The 24,058-nt window shown below is 30.8% G+C and overlaps 2 protein-coding genes across 2 annotated transcripts in view; one reads left to right on the forward strand and one right to left on the reverse strand.

The window, feature by feature from the left end:
- Nucleotides 1-2,412, forward strand: part of LOC143204010 (estradiol 17-beta-dehydrogenase 11) — a 56,520-nt gene extending 54,108 nt beyond the window's left edge. The window contains exons 6-7 of the mRNA XM_076416426.1: nt 1,112-1,307; nt 1,921-2,412. Of these exons, the coding sequence (XP_076272541.1) occupies nt 1,112-1,307; nt 1,921-2,119 (395 nt within the window). The 3' untranslated portion in view covers nt 2,120-2,412. The remainder of the gene's footprint in view (nt 1-1,111; nt 1,308-1,920) is intronic.
- The window catches only part of LOC143199341 (uncharacterized), a 110,648-nt gene that overhangs the window by 14,713 nt on the left and 71,877 nt on the right, over nt 1-24,058 (reverse strand). The window lies entirely within an intron of this gene.

Below are 24,058 nucleotides of genomic sequence, written 5' to 3' on the forward strand. Positions count from 1 at the left end.
TAATTAAACTAAGATTTATAATAATTTTAGCAAGAATATCCATTTACATATAAATGTGAAGATGAATTAGTTGAATAACGATGGGATTTTAGACATGTTAAGAATGATGTGGTTAAGGTTTGAACAATGACTTGAGCCTGAGAAAGGTGTACTCAAAAGCAACTTCTCACCTGCCCACAGTCCACCAAAAATATAGTAATGATATTTGATACTATTATTCAGTGCTGAATACTATAGTAAACAAGTGCATCTAACAGTGGATGAAAAATATACACTGTAATCAATAATGCAATCAGCCCAATCTACCGTCAGTCATCAGTCATCATATATATCATCAGTCAGTTTCAATATACATTAAAATCGATTTCTGTCTAACTCTGCTGCCGGAAAAAAAATTAACATCAATGCAAAAATTTTCATAAAATGGCGAAGGCTCCATCTGTAACACACCATTAACATTATTAATTTTTTTTTAATTTAATGATATTTTATATAAACAAACTTTTCAGTCTTATTTTTCAACAGGCTTAGTAAACACCAATGAAAATTGCAAAAACTATTAAATTTATAATAAATATCTTATAAAAAAGTTAATTAGTAATTAATGGAATTATATAATTATTTATTATATCGATCATGTATCCCATCAATTCAAATATTCAATTCGATATATAAGCTATACATAAATTCATTATTTAGTCGACAATATTTTCCATCTACAATACACAATAAAAAACAATTAATATATCGATGTTTTGTAACAGTATCGCAATGTCTTCAAAACATTGGCGATTTGGCGCTATACTTGTTTTGGTTGTGTCTACCAGGTGTGCCAGAAAGTCATTACCGGTTTTGTTGTCAATATGCAACAGAAACTGAGAATCAAGGGTATAAAAGGAAAAGCTGCCAACACAACCTAATTGAATGAAATAGTTAAAATCGTGAAGTCGAATTGTTAAATTTGGATGATCGTCTGTTACTTAATTTTCTAATTTTAAGAAACATATTTTATATTAATTTTAATTTTTGACGTCGTGTCAATATTCATGCTTTACGTATTAACATAGATATTAATCAAAATACTTATTGACATGCAATCTTCTTTTTACAGGCGTGAAAGGTGTAATGACGACAGCGATATGTCCATATTTCATTCAAGCAACGGGAATGTTTGATACCGTAGAGTCACGATTCCTGCCTCGGCTGAAGCCCAACGACGTTGCCGATAAAATTATCGAAGGAATCAGAAACAACGACACTGCCGTACTTATACCCGGAGCATTAAGAATTGGACTCATTCTTAAAATGTATGTATTATTATATTATAATATTCTATAAAGATTCAACCATAAAATCGAGTTCACGGGAGCCTATAATCTCTCCAATAAAACAACCAATGCACATCATCAATATTTATGACGTCATCACGTCAAAATGTTGCCGCATCAACTTATAATTTTGGTTTTCAACATTTTGCGGTATATAACCTATAATAATTACCACCAATATTTTAGAGAATCTTGCAGACATCTGACGACATAGTCCAGTACCAACCCAAATCGAATTTTATAGCCTAATTCGGTTATATGTTTCAACACAGCAGACAGTGTTCTGCCTCTTTTTAATTAGGGTAAAATGAGCAGAAAAAATTCACTCCGAAAAAATTTTATATTTTTACAAACTCCCAAACTCAGTTTGTACCATACACATTATACAAATGTTAATTAACAGAATAATAGAGATTTGTATAGCCATATCAACTCAGTATAGTTATATAATTCACAAACCTAGTGACAAACATAACACAACACGTACGCAAAAGAATTTCATATTACACTACCAATTCCAAATTACTTCCTACCCAACCCAATATACTTAAATGCCACTATATGTTTAATAAAATGTAATAATTAATTTTAGGATGGTTCCATGGACAGTAATATCCCTTTTTTTAAGAGGTTTAGTACCTGATGCAGCCCCAGAAACCCCACCTTCTCCGAAAATAACCGCCATCAACACAGAAATCGGCAACCACGTCAAAACAATCAAATCCAATTCGCTGACTGATTCCGTTTCAAAGATCACCAACAGGTACTCGACAACAGGAAAAAACTTGTGATGATATTAGGATTAGCATTCCAGAATATGAATTAATCTAATTATGTAATATTTACATTTTTATAGAATCTTTATATGTGTAAGATCAAGAGGTGGTCTGATGATGTGATTATACTGTTTAATGTTTATGAGCATCTCAAATGTGATGTATATTTATTAGACATTAAGTTTGTACAAATTAATTAAGAGGATATGGGATTCTAAATGTATTTGTATTTATACCCAAACTTTATATATATAAACAAGTATAAGTCATAAGAGAGCTTATATAAAATAAAGATACATATAATTTTACTGTCTTTCTTTGTATTGTTGGTAACCCTATTTATTGATCTTCAAAACATTCAATTGAAATGGAATCTAAATAATGACATATTTCAATGCATCACATTACACAATCAAATTATTCTTTAGATAAATCATTAGACTGGTATAAAAAATAACCTTAGCTGGTATTTTTTTAATTAGATTGCAAAAATCAAAACCTGTCTACAAAATTAACTTGTATCTGTTCAAATATTACAATCTATTTTCTTCTGTGGCTCGAAACACCTTAATAAACGCCATAAATGTTCACAAGTCAACAACTCCTAATAGATAAAACATTGACGGAATCCCGATTTCACTTTAACTGTGATGAAGCTGCATCCTGCATTTCTATGGCTGCATCATCTAGCTTTATCTAATATCTTTTACCTTTAAGTATAACCATTAGAAAAGTTTATATTTTATACTAGGTAGAGTGGCAGTAGTGACAGTAGTCGAAAAGCGTTTTTTTTTTCTATATTAATTTGCTAAGAAAGTGGATATAGAAGTTCCATAAAACTGACTCTATGCTCAATAAAACTATGGTCTTAAGTATAAAGAAAATATTACATTTCTATATTTATTACAAATATTAAGTTAGCGTAAATATTAAAGGAAAATAATTATGTCTTAAGAACTTGCACAGAGAGTATAGTGAAAATTTTACCTAGGAAGCATAAACTAAATAAGGTAAAATTCAATAACAATGCTCAAAAAAAATCAAATTAATTTAAAAGGGTGTTCAAGAATATAAGGAAAACCTTTAAAGATATTTAACACAAAAAATAAAACCAGACGATATTATAAGCATGTATAATTTCTGATGTATAAATCTTATTTAGAATGTTTTTCTGTAAAACAATAATTTGTTAATAAATGGCGAAAGCCTTACGCTGACATATCTTTTATAAAAAAAATAACATTGGAGTAACCTTACAAATAAAAAAAAATCCTTGTACAAAACCAAACAAACATTGGTAACATTAGATTATGATTGTAGAAAATAATTTAAAGGGATATACTAAAAATTAGACTACCAAAAATTCATATTACATCGCATTAACTATGTAGGAAATTAAATATTTACTAATCACATTCCTTAATGCTGAACTGTCATTTACCTCTCTTAACTCAATATTGATACATTTGCCAATATTACGACATATGTGCCTTCTCCACTATTGTGTAATGTAACCATAATGTAACTATATCAAACATTAGATTGAAAAAGAGTTTTTAATATTTGTCAATCATAAGAATTTTTTTACACTTTCTAACCAATTATACAAATCGGTGTATTTATGGTTATATAACATACATACTATAATCAGTCTTTTAATTTCATTAAAGGTTGTTGTCTGCATTTTTTCGGACTTTTTCATGATTGAGCAAATCAAGCACTATTTCCATCGTAAATGCCGCTTTTTTGATTCTTAAAAATCTAGATTTATTAAGTAAGATTTAAAGTTTTCCTATGTATGCAAGCACCTGTCACGACTGAGTGACCAATCAATAAAGACTCTGATAAAGATGCTTTTTCACGGTCGGTTTAATAATTAAGAAAACGAGAAGGTAGGGTTGGTCTTATAGGCCAGTAGTCTTTATGGACTTGATTTTGGTTTTTATAAATATCAAATTCAAAGTTTTCTCTCAAACCAGACTTATGGAGTAACTAAAACCTCAAGACTGACTAACACTTGGAGTAAATCTAACAGTTGTGTTAGGTGGTATAATAGTTATTTAAGTATCACCAATAGATATCGCTGGGCAAGGTGTATATTGTGTTGCATACTCTAAACTTTTAGAAATTTAAAATTGTAATAATAAAATGCCAGCTTGGTTGCGCAGCGGTCAAGGCGATCCTCCTGCGGTTGCTATAGACGTGGGTTCGAATCCTACTGGGCCATGGATGTGCTTTATGTTTGTGATTGTAATTGTAAATGTCTTTATAGGGAACAGTGGAAAAGTAGACAAGGAATATCCATCCCAGTCATGCCATTAACCAGGCTGGATAAGATCAGTTGTCTTTTGGAATTTTCTCTAAGTTGATCACTGGCCAGTCGGTCGGTATGCTTAATGCCGAGGACCGTTCTTCAGCTCCCACGTTAAGCAGTGGTTCAGTCCAGATAAAACGTTGTTGGTAAAAGAAGACTTTAAAACATATAATAAAAAATAAATAAAATAAAATAAAGTTATATTTTATATTTATACATAATATAATTATTAAAATAAAATAAATATCGATATTATAATTCTTGTTATTGGGTTGTTAATCGCTCTACAGAAAAATAACTTTTTTTTAAATATATTATTGCATATACTAGTAAATAAAATATTCTCACAACTCTTTTAGAAATAACCATTTAAACTAGCGATGGCCCCGATTTTTTAAATTAATCATTTTTCTTCTCAAAACTAATACGTACTAACATTTTTTAAATGGCTTTTAATTAAATCTAATTTCCATTGTTTCAATAGTCAAAATGTACTACTAAGTTACATTATAAGAACATTATAATATAACAAAGTATCATAAGTAAGATTCTAATCAGAAATAAAACAACTTCTGAACATCAAATTTAGTAAGTATACTCGTGATTTTCGTCTACTTTTAGGTTGTAAACCCAAATATGGAAGACATGTAAGAAGATATATAACAGTAAAGGAAGTAATACATATTTGTACATTAAAATATATTCTCTGATATGAATAAAACAATTTTGAAATTGATATTTCAGTTTAACATGTCCCACATAGGAACTAACAACTTATATTTTATAGTTGTTCTTAATTAAATTCTTAGTTAAATTTTTTGCAACATTTTTTTTTAACTCTTGATGCACAAATTAACTTCTTTATTACCTGCAATATTCGGTCAGTGTTTTGTTAAAAAATGCATTTCTACAAAAACCTGAAATGACTCAAAAGTTGATACCACTATAATTTACAGGAAAATCTTAGAATTACCTCTAGCATAATGTTATATTATATCTCCAGAACCATATTAATTACTATCAATCTCTATCAGAACAATTTTTCTTAGTCGTTCCCTATTCACCAGACATCAAACTAATTATTATTACTAAAAAATATTTAAAAAACGGATTTTTAAATTCTAAATATCTTGTAAACAAAAAATTCTTGTTATTCTCAAATTTTTTTGGTAATTTATGTTGGAATTAAATTTTCGCATATGCCGGATTTATCTTTCACAACTGTGTAGACCTTCCGATAAAGCGGACACATTAATTTATTATCTCTACAAATAATATAAAATATTACGTGATTCTTAATCGTTGCCAGATTATGATTTTAAAAATTACGCGTCCGTAGTTGACTTACGTGCAACAGAAAGGACGAAAAATCTACCGAATAAGAGTATATTTGGTGTCACCGATCTGACGGCTATTCCTGGTTGCTTGATTTGGGCGTATTTCGTTTTATTGAAATTTATTTGTTTGTATCGCATATTACACAATAATATTAGGGCTAAAAATTCTTTCTCGATATAAGCTACCTAACTTTTAGTAGTATATATGATTAGTATATAGTATAAAGTATTTCACGAATAGATATAGACCGAAATTTAAAATTAATAAAATATATTATACTTCCTTTAGGGTACTCTAACCAAAACAAATATATATAATTAAAATAATAACGTGTAATTTCGAAAACTGTTCTATATTATAATTTACATCTTGACAGTATGAAAATGTTTGTGTTTTACTTAATGTATATATTATCCTGTCCGATATTCATTTGTTTTTTTTATTCAAAACATTTATTTTAATAGATATATATGTGATGTTGATACAAAACTCTTTATATCAGTTGAACGTCAAGCAATGTGCATAATATATAATTAGAAATTACTTAAAGGTAATTTCAGTTAGGAAAATAATACATAGATAGGGTAATTATGTAAGAATTAAGGTTTATAATAATTTTAATTTTACGCAATGAACAATGAAAAATATAATTACGCTAGACAAATGTTAGCACACAAAAGCAGCTAAGCATTAAACATTCACATGTTTTATTAAAAAGGCGCGTATTTATTTAAATATATGTAATTCTGTGTGGCTTCAAGGATTACTGTGATCATTCTTACCTCAACTTTTTTTCACTTAGATACGTCTATAAAGTTTCTATTATATCCTGCAGACCTGTAATATATTTTATTTACGTTAGAATTTTAAGAACCAGCAATGTGCAATTTGTTTAACCTATCAGGAGAATATAAAAATGACATACTATTTGACAAAGTAAATTGTGATGATTATAAATTTCTTAGGCCATTTTTGATAATCATACTTTGGTGATAATTAAATAATTTTAATTTTACTACTTCGTTGTTTAAGGCGACATGAACTATGAAGGTTTCAAAATGCAGATTAATATGTTAAACTAGTTGCGAGTGAAGATTGCTTCAGAATATTTAATGATAGCATTAGCAATTGTACTTTAACAAACTGATAAACTGACAGTGTAAGTCAGTAGTGTCTAATTTTGGATGATCATAGTCGGAATTCGGTAATATTCGGCAGTTTCTGCCTAATTTTGCGACGTTGCCACACAAGCGATCGAGAGCTAAAATCCTACGAATTCCGGGAGTCATTTTTGTTTTGACATTAACACTGGTAAGAACTCTTTATATTATATCTGTTATCCAATATTATATTACATTTATCATATTATATTTATATATTAGATAATTTTATAGATAACTTATAGTATTATACTGTTTAGTAAGTAAGGTCTTGTCTACAATTTATTTGTTAATTTTTGTTACAGGTTAAAATATTTATAAATAATTACATATTGTTTTATTTTGTTTTTTTTTCCTTTCAAGATTATTTTAAAATTAAATATATTTAAAAAAGGTTCTCCATGTTACATATTATTGTTGTTACAAAAATTGTACAAAAATTAATTTCAGTTTCAAGGGAAATTTTAGGTTTATTTGTGAATTCAAAATAATTTATCCTATTTATTTTATATTTTCCTATGTTATATATTCCTTGTATTATATATTACTCAAATATATGTATCATATGCATGAACTGACAGAGGCGCAAATTTAAATTTTTATGCGCATGGCAGGATCCTCCAAAATTAGACTTGTGTATAACTCTTACGTATAATATAGCATAATTAAGATTGTGCTAAGCGTATCTAATAGAAGATATTTAAATGGACAATTTCCTCAATAATTGTTTTTTAAAACAACAGGAAAAGCATTTTTCTATATGATGTGATGGGCAAAACCAGAATTATTACAATTTCATTCAAAGAACAATATGTCAAAATAATCAACGAGGTATATTTAAGAATAAAACAATAACAAATTTACAACGCCAATGAAAATAGTCTTCATACAATACTCCTAACTTTTCTAGTTTGTATTGATGCTAATGGTTCACACAAAATAAAGCCAATGATAACATAAAAAGCAAACAATCCAAGCTTACTCGTTCAGAAGAAAAAATCCGCTGAAAGTCAATAGTGGTGGTTTCGATATACAAGACAAAGAACGTTCTGGTAGATCCAAAAAGGTTGTAGAGACGAAACTGCCAACCCAAACTCAAAAACAATTGGTAGAAGCGTTAAAAGTGGACCAAGAGCCATTAGCGACCGATTATGAGCAATACGAAAAACTGAAAAGATGAGAAGAAGGGTACCACATTAATTGAATAACAGGAAAATAAAAAATTATTTAATTTTTCCCCCCAAAAAAACACTAATGACTTTCCGGTACATCTGGTAAAAATATTAACATCCCTGCTGCTATGCTGATTATGGACAATCACAAACATCATTTATACGCCAAGCGGTAGATTCCTGAAATGGTTTCACAGGCGCTGTATCCCTGAGATATGACATTGATATTGTAATCGCAAATATTCTTTTCATAATATCAAAATGCATATGTATTTTAATACATATGCAATTATCGATAAATACGCCGCAAGAATCAGCAGAAATAGTGACAATATTTATTTAAAATACGTTTGCCCCATCCCATAGAATAAAATATTCGAATAAATATATTGTTGCACTCCTTTTGCGCAGTCTCCTTTTACCAACTATGGGGTTATCTGGACTGGACTTAAAGTTTAACGTGGGCTCCGAACCACGGTCCTCAGCATTAAGCCTACCGACTGGCGAGTGACCAACTTTATAAATCATCCCAGAAGACATCCGGTCTTACCCAGCCTGGTTACTGGCGTGAGTGGGATCATTTTCCTTGTCGAATTACTCGGATTGTCGGAGATATACTCTTGCCTAGGACAATCACAAATTTTAAACAATCACAAACATAAATTTACGACCATGCCCCAGCAGGATTCGAACCCGCGGCAATCGCAACAGTAGGAGGACTGTCCTATCGCCTTTGCCACTGCGCCATCAAGAAACCAATAGGATAGATGAAAGTAGACAATATCTGGTTCATTAGTTGGACTAATAGTAGAAACAACATGTTTTTTAAAAATGGAAAGATCATGACAAATGCACATACATATATATACACATATACGCATCATCTAGAGGATTGCTACATAATGCTATTCAAATATAACTTTTTGTCAAAATTTCGGTAAAGATTTCAACAATCAGCGAAGACATTTCGGAGTAACTTTCATAATAATTCTAATTATTGGGTTAAAAAGGCGATATGCTATAGCAGAACCATTAATATACCTGCTGATTTCTCTTATGACATCATGCGTTATTAAGTATTTTATTGGCAATACGTATTTTTATTTTCTACTATTCAGTACGTGGTCATTCATTCAAAAGTCCCTTATTATTTACTAGCAACAAATACCAAGCACGCTATAAAAACTTGTGTAATTTGAAAACGTTTAAAAGCAGTAATATGGCATATCGGTTCAACGCTATTTTTATTTTAGGACTATTAAACGCGTGAACAAATATTAGTTATTGTAAAATATATATTACATGATATAGGGTTAACCTCCCATAGTTTTTTATTTAAGTTTTGGTTTGTTACAGTATATTATTTCAGGCATACTAAGAAACAGAAATGTTTCTCTTCGAATTTGATGCACATTATTTGGTTTTTAAGTACTTGTCTCCAAAATATATCTAAAGTATTACAGCGCAGACGTTTATTAAATTAAACTAATTCAAACAAAGTTTTGTTCACGTTATCGAAATGTTTACATTCACGAGCGTTAATTTAAACGGAATTATTTTTTGGTTAGAAGATAAGTAATCAGCCATTTTAGCCTGCTTAAACAAACTAAAATATCTCTTTATCATTCGTTTAGCCCAATCTAAAGCTTGGCTAAAAACGTATATCTAAAAACTATATCTTGCGCGTCAGTCGTTCTCACTCCATAATATCTAACGACGTATTGACGAAAATATCTACATTTGATAGCACTTATTCCCTAATTATACTTAGCAGAACATCGTCATCTTCATAAGTAGTATATAAGCGATTGTTTCACCTTTTTAGAGTTGTTTGGTTAAGAACATTCCAGATCATATCTAAATTACAACCTGTCGTAGTGTTAGTTGTTTCAAAGCTTCAAATATGTTTTCAGGATTCCTTGATAGAATAGATGAAAGTAGAAAATATATGGTCAATTGGTTGGACTAATAGTAGAAACAATATCTTTTTGTCTTACGACTGTGCTTCGGAACGCATAAATAATAATAATAAGCCCGATAATATATGCATTAGATGTTCTATAATGTTAAAATAAACTATATATGTTTGATAACATTTTTGTTTAATTATTTTATATAAACGAGAATGTTGTTGTATGTCAAAGCCAAACTGAACTAAAACCCACAGCTGATGCGGCAACATTGCGACGTTTTGACGTCAGAAATTTAGATGTTGTATATACAAAATATTGTACAAAAGTACAAAAATGCTAAATTACACAGCACATATACTTAATCCACATAATTTGAGATTTTAACTACTTTATTTATTAATTTTTCTTAAATATAGCCAAAAATTTCCTGAAAAAAAAGTCTGATATTTTTGCTTATTACTACATCGAAAGCCTATTATAACGAATTAATTTTTGTTATAATTTAATCACAAATTAAATCAGACACGCAGAAAACATATAATAGACAGACGTAGAAAGTCATCTCCCATACAAAAAGTTGTGACTAAAGAAAGCACTTCAGAACCTCAGAGAGTGCTACAAGCCGGAGTATTTTTAGCAGGATATTTTAAAGATATATTCTAATTAAATTTAAAATAAATTTTATTTATATAAATATATACATAACATTAAAAATATAAATACTAATTTTAATACTAAAGAAATTATTTTAATACTGTTGCTTTGTTATTATTTTAAATATTTAATTTAATTTTTATTTCCTAAAGTATTAACACTTCAATTCGATATCTACAAACCGTATTGAGAAACACAGTTCAGTGTATTTAGAAATTTCATCATCAGCTGTTAACAAATAACAATAAACATTTTATTTAAATTAAATTCTCACAATTTATTTTCTAAAAGCAATTCAACTAACAACTTGATATCTTTGGTGTTATTCATTGCGCCCTTCTTGTCTGTCCAAGATTCATCTCTTACTATATACTATATAGAAATACGTTAAATGTTTCATTTCAATTTTAAAATCATAAAATATACATATGTATAATTTTACTTACCCCTAATCCTGAGAAGCTGATTCTGGAGCTTGGCGCCATGTCTTTCTTTCCATTTGTAACGTACCTGTGAAAACACAGATTGTATTAGAATTCAATATCCATAAATCATAATGAAATACTTACTATTTAAATTGCAGTTTAGAATTATTAATTCCAAATTATATTATAAAATTAAATTCTATTAAATTTAGTTTAATGAATATTTCATTGTTGATTTTTAAAAGCCATTTCTGGCTTAGAGCGGGTTCCTTTTAAAAAATATTAATATTAGAACCTTCATATCCTAGAACGTAACATCTTTATTTTTTTACACTTAAACATAACATTTTTACCATAAGACAAAATGGCGTGATAAAATACTCTGTTAGTTACTGAAGACCTACCTCCTACAAAAATACTTAGTCAGTATAATTAGTATAACGTCCTAGCAAGCAACATTTTCTTAGTACAAACTAAAAAATCAATAGTACAGAACTAAAATTAGTAAATACTACAAAATATCTCAATTCTCTTGCATTCTGGATGTCAAGAAAGATTGCTCTAAATTTGCTTATGATGTTGAACTTTTATTTAGTCTATAATCACCATGATTGACTTGTGACATATATGAGATTTTAGCCGAAATGATCAAGAATTTTCCTCTCACTTATCAACGATGTTTAGCTTTACTTCTTTCTGATTATATATACACTTTCTCAAGTTGTTTATCGAATTTTTTGTCTAAAATAACATCAATAACACTGATCAATCTAATCAATATTTTGATTACAATACAGGATGCAGTACGTTTTCTTTATTTACCATCAATCTCGCGGGTGACCTAGAAAATACCAAGTTCATATTAAAGAAGTTTCTTGACCTTATAGCAGGTTCCGTTTGACATAAAAACTTTCTCCTAACAATTGTTTGTAATTACTCTTTATAATAGTATATAATTTCACCTCTTTTAAATAATAAAGATTAATTATTATTACGAATGACTATCTTAATATTAAGATATGGAAGATGCAGATAACAGTGTAAATCAAAATAAATCACTTTAGGAAAAAAAACTAGTAAAATGCTCTGAAATGTATTCTGTGTCTAACTCAAATTTGCACAAAATCTCGATATACAACGCAGAACAAGCTACCTTGTAACAAGGTCATACTTCGATAAGTAAAGACTAAATATTTTTATTATAAAGATTCGAATATCTTCCAGGTATTATTTAACTGGAAAAGAATAAGCAACATAAAACAAACACAATAAAATTCGGAAATAGTATTTGAAAAGTGTAAGATAACTGACAGGTCAATTGAAATGTCTCCGGCCTGACACATAGATGATACTACTAGAACTAGATCCATATGTTTTTTAGTTAGCCCTGAAGATACGTGTATAAATTTGACTGCTGTCGAATCATCAGCTTGTGAATTATAGCATTTTGAGTGAAGCAACTTTTATTATTGTAAAAAAATGGATAAAAAGGAATTTCGCGTATTGATAAAATATAGCTTTTTGAAAGAAAAAAATACAGTTGAAGCAAAAACTTGGATTGATGCCCGAGTTTTCGGACACTGTCCCAGGAAAATCAACCATCAAGAATTGGGATACTAAGTTTAGACGTGATGAAATGAGCTCCGAAGACGGTGAACACAGTGGACGCCCAAAAAGAGTTTGTTGCTGACTAAAACTTTTAAAACATCCACAAAATGATTTTTAATTACCGTAAATTGAAATTGAATTCAATAGCAAACACTCTAAAGATACCTGAACGTGTACATCATATCATTCATGAATATTTGGGTATGAAAAAGCTCTGTATAAAATGGGTGCCGCGCGAGCTCACTTTTGACCAAAAATAACGACGAGATGATGATTCGGAGCAGTGTTTGAAGATGATCAAGCATAATATACCCGAGCTTTTGCGTTGATCTGTAACAATGGATGAAACATGGCTCCATCATTTCACTCCGAAGTCCAATTGACAGTAATTCGAGTGGACTGCACATGATGAACCCACTCCAAAGCGTGACAGGTTATGTCGGCTGGCAAGGTTATGGCGTTTGTATTTTGGGAAGCACATGGAATAATTTTCATTAACTATCTTGAAAAAGGAAGGACCATCAACAGCGACTATTACATCGCGTTACTGGATCGTATGAAGGACGAAAAACAACTGCATTTGAAGAAAAAGAAAGTGCTGGTTCGCCAAGATAATGCACCGTGTCACAATTCAGTGATAACGATGTGCAAAAATCCATGAATTGAGCTTCGAATTGCTTCCTCACCCACCGTATTCTCCAGATCTGGCCCCAAGCGACTATTTCCTGTTCTCAGGTCTCAAAAGAATGCTCACTGGGAAGACATTTTCGTCAAATGAAGAGGTGATCGCTGAAACTGAGACCTATTTTGAAGCAAAGGACAAATCGTACTATAAAAATGGTATCGAAAAGTTGGATGGTCGCTATAATCAGTGTATCAGCCTTGAAGGGAATTATGTTGAATAATTAAAACTAATTTTGCCAAAATAATGTGTTTTACTATGGTAGGCCGGGGACTTTTCCATTGACCTGTTAGTCTTCACTAGGACTAACTTTCACTAGCCGCTGCCCACTCAACTGATTATATTTTTGATTCAGATGTGTACTAAACTCGAGCTCGAAAAATACTTTTTGGTTTGTAGAGCTCGAAACACTATTTTAAATTTTTCTTGATCCATTGTGAGCGAATATCTACATATGCCTGGCCTGAATTTTTGTGTAAAATTGTAAGCACTCTTAAACATACTTAGGATGTTCACCATGTTACGCAATTTCATATGGTATTACATTAAAGATTTGGAAAACAAGGAGCTAGTGATTTGGGCGACAAGAGTGTTCATCATCATCAGGTGTGTGTATAACAGCGTTTTAATTCAACATCATCACATATATTGACTAGCGAGTCTCCATGATAGTTATTAACTCACTATATAGATTCAAAGTGTATTATCACTACATAGTATAAAACAAAGTCGCCTTTTCTATCCCTATATCCCTATGTGCGCTTAAATCTTTAAAACTACGCAACGGATTTTGATGCGGTTTTTTTCAATAGATAGAGTGATTCAAGAGGAAGGTTTGTGTGTATAATACATGCATAATATACTAAGGCAACATTGCTAATTTTAGAGGTTTCTAACGTGATGTCGTAAATTAACCTATTTTTTAGGCTTATTTAGCAATTAGCAAAAACGCTGCCTAACCCTACGAGTTAGATCAAATTAATGTACTACAGTATTGTACACCATAAAAAGGTCTACAAAAAAGTCCGCGATGGTATATGTTTATCTTTAAGGGATAACCCACATTAACCATTTTTATTGTTTACTTTTTACGTGAGAAAATGGCTTATTTACGAAGCTATTTTAAGCAATACGGCATTAATCCTTATCGAATTAAGTACCTTAAATACAGTGTGCAATTAATATAGATCAATATGGTTCCTTACAGCATGTAAATTAAACAAATATTTTCGGAGATATTACAAATTTAATATTTGCGTTTAAAAATGTGTAATGTAATAAAAATTGTATGAATTTAGATATTCCAAAGATAGCAGGAAATCTTCATAGTAAGTATAGGGGAAGAGGAATTGTTTTACTCCAAATTTAATGCGTGCAGGCCAAGGGCAGTAATGAATGAACCAAAAATACTGGATCGATTTTAATCATGTTTTCATTGAGTGACATAGGCATATATATTTTATGCCCGTGCAAAGTCGGAGCGGGCCGCTATGTTTTTATATACAACGTTCATATTTTTTCTGTAGTGTATTGTAGTGAACCCGTGCGAAGCCGGGGCGGGTCGCTAGTTAATAATAAACAGAAACTATTTAACAAATACCATTATAATATTAACCTTCAAATTATTCAAAAACTATTCATAAAAAATGTATGGCATAAGTTCGTCGCAATATTGCTGCGTTAAATTTAACTTTTGGTTTACAACGTTTGCTAAAATTAGCAATGTTATAAAAATAACATCTAATTATTAGCACTAATGTTTTGAAGAATTTTAGAGATATCTGGCAACATGGCCCAGCAGTACCAAACCAAATTGAATTTTATACACCGATTCAGTTACGCTATCACTTTTTAACTAAGGTAAAACGAGAAAGAAAAATCCGCTCCTGGTTTGAAACGAATTTAATTTTTAACTGTAATTTAACGTCATCTATTACGTGCCTGTAATGCACTTTTAATGCCAAATATACCAGCCAAAATATACAACTTCTTCTTTTAACTGGCAAGTAGTAAAACATACAATAGAATAGAATAAAAGGAAACACAGAATATATTTCTATCAAAAGGGGCCAACAACTAGTAAAATTAAAACCTGTAAAAGCTGTACTTTACACCATCATTTTTTTTACATATTTCAAAGTCTGTCGGTTTATCTGGACTGGACCTACAGTTTAACGTGGTCTCCGAACCGCGGTCTTCGGCATTAAGCCTACCGACTGGCGAGTGACCAACTTAGAAATTATCCCAGAAGACATCCGGCCTTACCCAGCCTGGTTACTGGCGTGACTGGGATCATTTTCCTTGTCGGATTTTACCCTCTTCCCTAGGGCAATCACAGGTATTAAACAATCACAAACATAAATTTACGACCATGCCCCAGCAGGATTCGAACCCGCAGCTATCGCAACAGTAGGGGGGCCGTCCTGTTGCCTTTACCACTGCGCCACCAAGCCGGATTTTGTAAATTTTCCTCAAAACTTATTTGTACACCTTATAAATATTAGCAACATTGTATCTATTATTTTAGTGCCAAGAAAAAATATTTTCTTGTCTTAATAGCTAATAAATAAATATTTATTGCTAAATCGCTGAACAAGCATGCAGATAATTCGCAGAAATATTGTATGTGCTTTTTATGCAACTTATATTAAAAATATTTCATTTATGTCACATTTAGCATCATTTTGATTCCATTTTTATAACAGAATATATTCACAGATATTATACAGTATACTTGAAACGAAAAAACCATAACAAATGTAACTAAAACTCAGGAAACAGAGAAGTTTGAAAAAATACATTGTCGTAAAGTAAAAAAGAAAAGTGTATTGAATTTTAAAAATTCTAAACCTAGTTCAATGATCCCAATTACCAACATATTACTTATCTTTCAACGAAATACTAACTAATGAACTCCAATATGATTATTACCCTTTTTAACTTTGACAATTAACATTTGGTATCTACAAGCTTTAATACTCAAGATGAAATTTTAGTTTAACTGATAATAGGTTAAAAAATAGTTTAAATTATTTATTTTTTACACATTTAAAAGACATAAGATGATTATAACTAATTAATGATATGTGACTACTGCCCAAACAGTCAACGAATATCGTGTTATCTTTTTTGTTAAACTTAATCTAAGAATGTATTAACGTAATAAAATTAATTAAAAGCTTTGTTCTTCTAAAAAAAGTTCAATAATTTATTAGAATAATATATATAAAGAAAACAAATAAAAAATTGAAGCTATGTATTTTGCTGCATGAACAAATAAAGCCCACGAGAAAGGTATGTATTTTCTAGATTCAGAGGAATCGAACGAAGAAATTTAATTCGTTTAAACTCAGAGGATATATCGGTTGAGATCATCGATTTTGGCTATAAGAACTTCCTAACCTTGAATATCCATTTGAGTATCAGCATGTGAATCAAATTGATTAATTGTTTAGACTTGAAACATGATGGCGTCAAAGCCAACCTTCAATTGTAAATTGTACATTGGTAAGCCAGGCACATCCAAAGAGTTTCAAAATGCAGTTGGTGGCTTTGTCTTTCTTGTCTTCTCTAAAATTAGAGTCGCGCACTTATCCATTTGTTATTTTTGTGGTTAGCAATAATGTTCAGAGTACTTTATTGATGAGCTCGTCTTTCGATGATACCAAAACATTTAAAAGAAATTAAATAAATCAAATCTATTCGTCGACAGGAACAAGATCGTTCATGATAGTAATTGCTTGGATAAAACTTTATGGAACGTTCAGCAATGCTTCTTTCTCATGTTTGCTGTCGGCTGAAGTTTCTTCACATAGTAGCACAGATCTGATGAGCTGAGACAAGCGTTTATTTCGGCAACACTTGATCTTATAATAACTGGCAGTGTTTGGACGAAATGACCAAACAATAAAATCACATCTCTCAATATTTCTATGTTTGATCAAGTGCGTGTAATGAGCGTTTTTTGTAGTCCCAGATGATGGTTTACATTTTAAATGCTGCTAAAACTTTGGCCATTGTGGAATATCTCGCAAGGTTACATATCCGTTGTTCAGTAGTTTGATATTAATAATCATTTCATAATTAATCAATTTGATGATTTCTGTAATTTGTTCTGTATATTTTTGTTATGTATTGCTATGTTTCAGGACCTTGCCTTTTTTCTATCATTAACATGCCCTAAATTACTCATACTAAAATTATTACCTTTTTTCCAACCTGACTACGTTTTTTCCTCCTCTAAAAATACTTAAAAAAAATAAAAATACTTCTTAAAACAATGAGCCACTGTGTTGTGCTACTTCGAAACAATCTGTGTGTTGTATTTTTTAATTTTTTTAGGAGAAAGTAAATCCCTTTAAGTGAATCTATTGTTGACACTAGGAATTTTGAATCTTTTGACCATAACGTGCTGTTGTCCCACTCCACTTAGGACCAACGCCATCTCATATGTGTAATGCACAAGTCTCCTCTGATAATGTATGCCACGCTGATTTATTTTCTACTTCACTGTTCTCATATTAAGGTAGGTAAATGTACTTGTTGCTGCAATATTGAGTATATTCCTTCGCTTTGCTCTAGAATCTCTCTAATATTGCAATATTGCTACTGTTTGCTGTTCCCGCTTATTATATATATATATATATATATATATATAGATAATATATATATATATATATATATATATATATATATATATCTATAACCAAAATCATATAATAATACTTATTGCCTACGGGCACATTGTTGAAGTTCTAAGAAATTAATAAAAGAAAGGGTAAACAAAGACTGTTTTCAGTGCGTTTAAAATGTGAATACTGACAGCATGACAACGTTCAACTACATGTTGCAAAACCAATGATAACATACTTGGAAACATTAAAATGGGAAGTTCTACTCTGAGTCTATTTTTCAGTTCAAAACTCCAAATTAAAAAAAGCTTTTAAAACTAGTGTATAAGCCATAGATAAAGCAAATATTTTAAAAACTCTAAAACCGCAACATAAACCAATATTAAAAATACATTAAATACAAGCCAAATATCTCACAGTCTCTTACAAACTCTACTCGCATTTACTATATATTCTCAATTATCAATTTTGACAATGAACATATCTCGCATCTAGAATCTTCGATGGTCAAAGATGACTCGAGGGATGGAATTGAATAGTTTCTCTTCTGATAGTAACCGCCTGGTACGCTAAAACAATTTCAGAAGAAATATGAAAGTATCCGCCTGTTTTACGCATGCTAGACTCTCACCAGCTCGTATTTTTCTTATAAATCATTGAAAATATTAGAAATGTTTTGCATAAATAATTTAGTTTCGTTTAAAAACAGCTTAAGGTCAAGTTCGTTTTTTGTCGCGTTCCGTGAAAAGAAACTAACATAAAAACGGCAAATAAAAAAAGAGATTTTAGATTGTTATCGGTACTGTTATTGGCATTTAACAATTGACCCAAGTTATGTATATTTCAGTTTTTATTTGTGTTAAACTAATATAGTATTTATATTTTTCTAAATTTGCCATATTACATAGGCCAACAAAAAAAATGTTGTAAAAACTGTTGAAACTAATTTACTTTATGTATTATGTATAATTTATATATTTTTGGTCGTTGAAACCGTATTCATAGAAATAATATCCTTTAATGTTACAAGTTTTACTTACAAAAATTAAAAAATCATTATTGAACTTTAAATATTAGGTTCTTATAGTCCTTCCGATAACACAGCCAATGCACGTCATAGATTACGTCGAATATACTGTTAAATGCAGGTTGTAAAAATTAGTTTTAAACTCGGAACATTTCCTTCTCATTTTACACTAGTTAAGAAGAGACAGAAAGCTGTCTAATGAGTCGAAATATTAAAACAAATCAATTCATAAAATTCGATTTGTGCTGTTACTGGTTGACAATGTTGTCAAATGTGTACAAAATTCTTACTGTCTTAAAATTATGTCTATAAAAACATTAGTAATAATAATTACAGGTTATAAACAGACTAACGTTATTTTGGCGCTTTACTCTCTTTTGTTAAATTTCAGATCGCTGTTTATGTTTGGTTTGATTGGAAATGCCGAAGTCATTAGATAGTCAAAGTCAGAAACTGATTGTATCTATAATATAGAATTTTGTTATACGTCAACGTCATAATGAACTAACTACCGCGCGAGCTCACTTTTTACCAAAATCAACGACGAACTGATGATTCGGAGCAGTGTTTGAAGATGATCAAACGTAATTAACCCGATTTTTGCGTCAATATGTGACAATGGATGAAACATGGCTCCATCATTTCACTCCGAAGTCCAATCGACAGTCATCCGAGTGGACTGCACACGATGAACTCGCTCCAAAGCGTTGGAAAACGCAACAGTCGGCTGGCAAGGTTATGGCGTCTGCATTTTGGGATGCGCATGGAATAATTTTCATTGATTACCTTGAAAAAGGAAGGACCATTAACAGCGACTATTACATAGACATTGGACCGTTTGAAGGACGAAACCGGCGAATAACAGCTGCATTTTAGAAAAAAAAAGTGCTACTTCACCAAGACAATACACCGTGTCACAAATTAATGAAAACGATGGCAAAAATCCATGAATTGGGCTTCGAATTGCTTCCTCATCCACCGTACTCTCCAGATCTGGCCCCCAGCTACTATTTCCGGTTCTCAGATCTCAAAAGAATGTTCGCTGGAAAGAAATTTTAGTCAAATGACGAGGTGATCGCCAAACGGAGGACCTATTTTGAAGCAAAGGATAAATCGTACTACAAAAAGCTGGAAAAAACCATTTTTATATCATTATATATTTTTAGGAAAGAAAGGGCGACTTGCGACACTCATGATTTAAATATATTTTAACACCAAACCAAACCAACCATAAAGCAATAAGCCGGCTTGCTGGCACAGTGGTAAAGGTGACAGAATGGTCCTTCTACTGTTGCGCTAGTCGCGGGTTCGAATCCTGCTGGGGCATGGTCATAAATTTATGTTTATTATTGTTAATATTTGTGATTGTCTTAGCGGAGAGTGTAAAATCCGACAAAGAAAATGATCCGAGTCACGCCAGTAATCAGGCTGGGTAAGACCGGATGTCTTCTGGGATAATTTCTAGAGTTGGTCACTCGCCAGTCGACAGGCTTAATGCCGAGGACCGTGGTTCGATGCACACGTTAAGCTATAGGTCCAGTCACTGAAATATCCAAAAGGTTGACGTGACTAAAAACAATATAACGCATCATTGTTTTCAGTCATGTCAACCTTTTGGATTTTTTAGTGACTGGACCTACAGCTTAACGCACCATTGTGTAGCAGGTTGCGACATCTTACTGAATCTACTTCCTTGTAATCTCAATTTTTTACCCACTCTCCATTTTCTTTATGATTAACTGCCTTCCAAAAAAAATTATTAGTTTTTTCATAATCTACTAAATTATGTAGAAATGCAGAAAATATTTAATTTCTTACAATGCGAATTTTCTAAGCACTAGGTAGCTACTAAGATGGATCTGCCCTTAGTGAAAAATTCATACGTATGTCCATAGAAAGTTCCTTTAACAATGTTAAGATTTTTGAAGTTTTAATAAAATCTGCAAAGCTAATCACAGTAAAGACTAATGAATGGGCTTCGCATTTTACACCAAATACATGTCACTATTTATTTCCTGAAAAGATACATCTTCAACAACTCATTAGCTTCAAATCCTTTTTAAAATTTTTAATAACATTGACTTACTAATTCGCATATACTAGTTATTTGTTTATTATTTCAATGTCCTTTGTGCTACCAGTGTTTATCTAGAGTGGGCCTATTACCTAATATATCAAAAACACATTCTGATGTCCATTTTGGACAGTGAGATATCCATTCAGATTTAACCAAAAGGTATTAACGTTCCATGCAGGATTTTAAACTCTATTGTCTGTGTATTACAATTATATTCACAACAACAAATCTATTAGGAATACAAAGAACTTGAGTACTACAAGTACTAAGTAAGTGACAAATTTGCTCATTCTCGCTACTTTAGCTTTAGGGGTGATTAATCCATATTCATATTATTTCACACTGGAAACTATTACTTATATATTAGTTGATTATATCCTCTAACAGATATATCATATGTTAGTATTCGGCCTTTGGAATATCCATACTTTGAGTTGATATTCACGTAGATGATACTCAAGAAGTCGTTACAAAAATACCCAAAACTTATTTTCATTACTCATTATATATTCCAATTATATATCAGTGAAATAACAGTTAAATTCTTAGAAATTCCTTTCAAAGGTGCATCATGATACCGATATATAGTCTATTCAAAGTTTTTTTAGTAATGCGTCGTGGATATTTGTGACGTCGAAACATTACAACGGCAAACAAAACAATTATCGATATTGTCAATCATCAAATATCGATTATTGTCGAAACATTACAAAAATTACAACAACATGCGGCAAAACTGTAATGTTTCGACAAAAACTTTGAATAGACTATATGTATTATTTGATTATATCCTCTAACAGATATAGCATATGTTAGTATTCGGCCTTTGGAATATTCATACTTTGGATTGAAATCCATGTAGATGATACTCAAGAAGTCGTTACAAAAATACCCAAAACTAATTTTCATTACTCGTTATATATTCCAATATCACTTAAACAACAGTTACATTATTGGAAATTCCTTTCCAAGGTGCATCATGATACCGATATATATTGAAACAACTGTCCGTAACACGTTACTCATATAAGATTTTAATATGACGTAGATAACTTCCCAATTAATATAAAGAAAGAATTGGTCGCAATCTAAGTAAACATGCATTTTTGTTGAATTCCAATAAAATCAACTATTTTAAAATATTTTTCCGATACACACACATAGTTAAACAACAAACATTCTTAATAGGAATCGTAAAAATTTTATTTCCTTTTGTTTAGAAAAAAAGTAATGAAACTGCTATTAACAATATCATAAATTATTTAATTGATTAGAGTTTTTTTGGTGTCATTAATCATAAATAACAGGCATTAGTTAACTATAACTATTATAATGAATTTGTAACTTTTATCAAACTTGAGTAACAATCATGAACATATTACAACCTAATCAATAATAACGTATCAAATGCCTTAAACAACCTAACTTAACCTAACTGTTAAATACGATGTTTTTAACGTTTCCCCACATAAAATAACAGATGAGCATTGTATTATTAACCGTAAACAGTGCTAATCATGGAAGGCTCAAAATGGCACTTTCGACATTCCTTACTTTTGTTGTTAATTTGAAGAAATTTGCTGCCTAAACTCATCAAATTCTTTCATGAACTTATGGTGATGCTATTGTACCATATTCTAAATAACGATTTAAAAGTAATGATTGTCATATTATTGACAAAGAACGGCCTGGGACATTAAAAAAGTTCACCGATCATTTAATGCTGTGCTAGAACAGTGCAGATTTCCACAACATTCATGTGCAGTAACTATGTATGTGATCATTTTACATGGCGGGTAGTAGGACTAAACCATAAACATTTTTGTTTACATAAAATTTCATTTTCTTGAAATAATTATTGAACCTATACAGTTATTTGTTCTGCGTTTAAACTTTATTAATTATTATTTTAACATAAAATCTAATCGGAAACTGCAATCGCCTAAATTGGAAGCGATAATCTAGAGGAATCATAAATGTTCACTCTAATCCTGTGGAAATGATAAGTTCAAATATATTTCTCTCAAAATATTTGGTGACATTACATTCCTTGGGTGGATTTAATATAGCAATAGCATTAGGGACGTCGGCTGCCGAAAGAAATATAAATATATCGATAATTTGAAAAAGAAGAAGAAATCTCAAAACAAAGATACGATACTCCTTATCGAAAACTCTATATTTTTGATATATTACTTTACAACTACAAGTTCGATACTCATTACATTTACAACTATCGATGTTTCTTTGAAAAAATATCGAAAAACATCGGCCCAAAAAACATCGATATATCAGCCAAAAAAATATGGACGAAAAATATCGATAAGTTCTGGTGTAAGTTTCTGGCAAAAAATCCTCTACTCTATGAGCACATTCACCCGTTCGATTAAAATACCTTACAATGGGGAGACAAAACGTTCATGAATCCCATAGAGATGACATTTTGAAGGACCAAATTCAAATGAAAATAAAAATTGACCCCTTTAGTGTTTCTGTATAACCAGGACGGTATACCTAGTACTAATCTATCAAAGCTTACTAAAAATCGATATTAAGCTTAACTTTTAATATAATTAAACTTTTAATGGCAAGGAACAAACACTCCTCAAAAATCTACTTAACAAACTCAAAGCTAGATACACATTCAGATCGAACGGAATGTGCACCAAGTTTTTTTTTAAATTTATTTATTACATTATTACTAGTCGTTACCAACTAACCTACAATTGGTCTTTACCTTAACTTAAATCTAGGTATATATCTAGGAGGACCCATCGGCCCTATCTCAGTCTCTGGTCAAATAATGATTATGTGTAAACACTACTGTTTTTCTACTAACGTACGTCACTACACTACTTGTTATCTAAGAGTTGTATTACTTCGATATTGACATGAGAATCCCTGTCTTCATGTCTCCTTTCCATTCCCTTAATTTCTTCGGCGACAGTCGGTA

This window comes from Rhynchophorus ferrugineus, unplaced genomic scaffold (assembly GCF_030347505.1).
Source record: "Rhynchophorus ferrugineus isolate W39M unplaced genomic scaffold, kcgeb_rfMv2 rfM1, whole genome shotgun sequence".
NCBI classification, from domain to species: Eukaryota; Metazoa; Arthropoda; class Insecta; order Coleoptera; family Curculionidae; genus Rhynchophorus; species Rhynchophorus ferrugineus.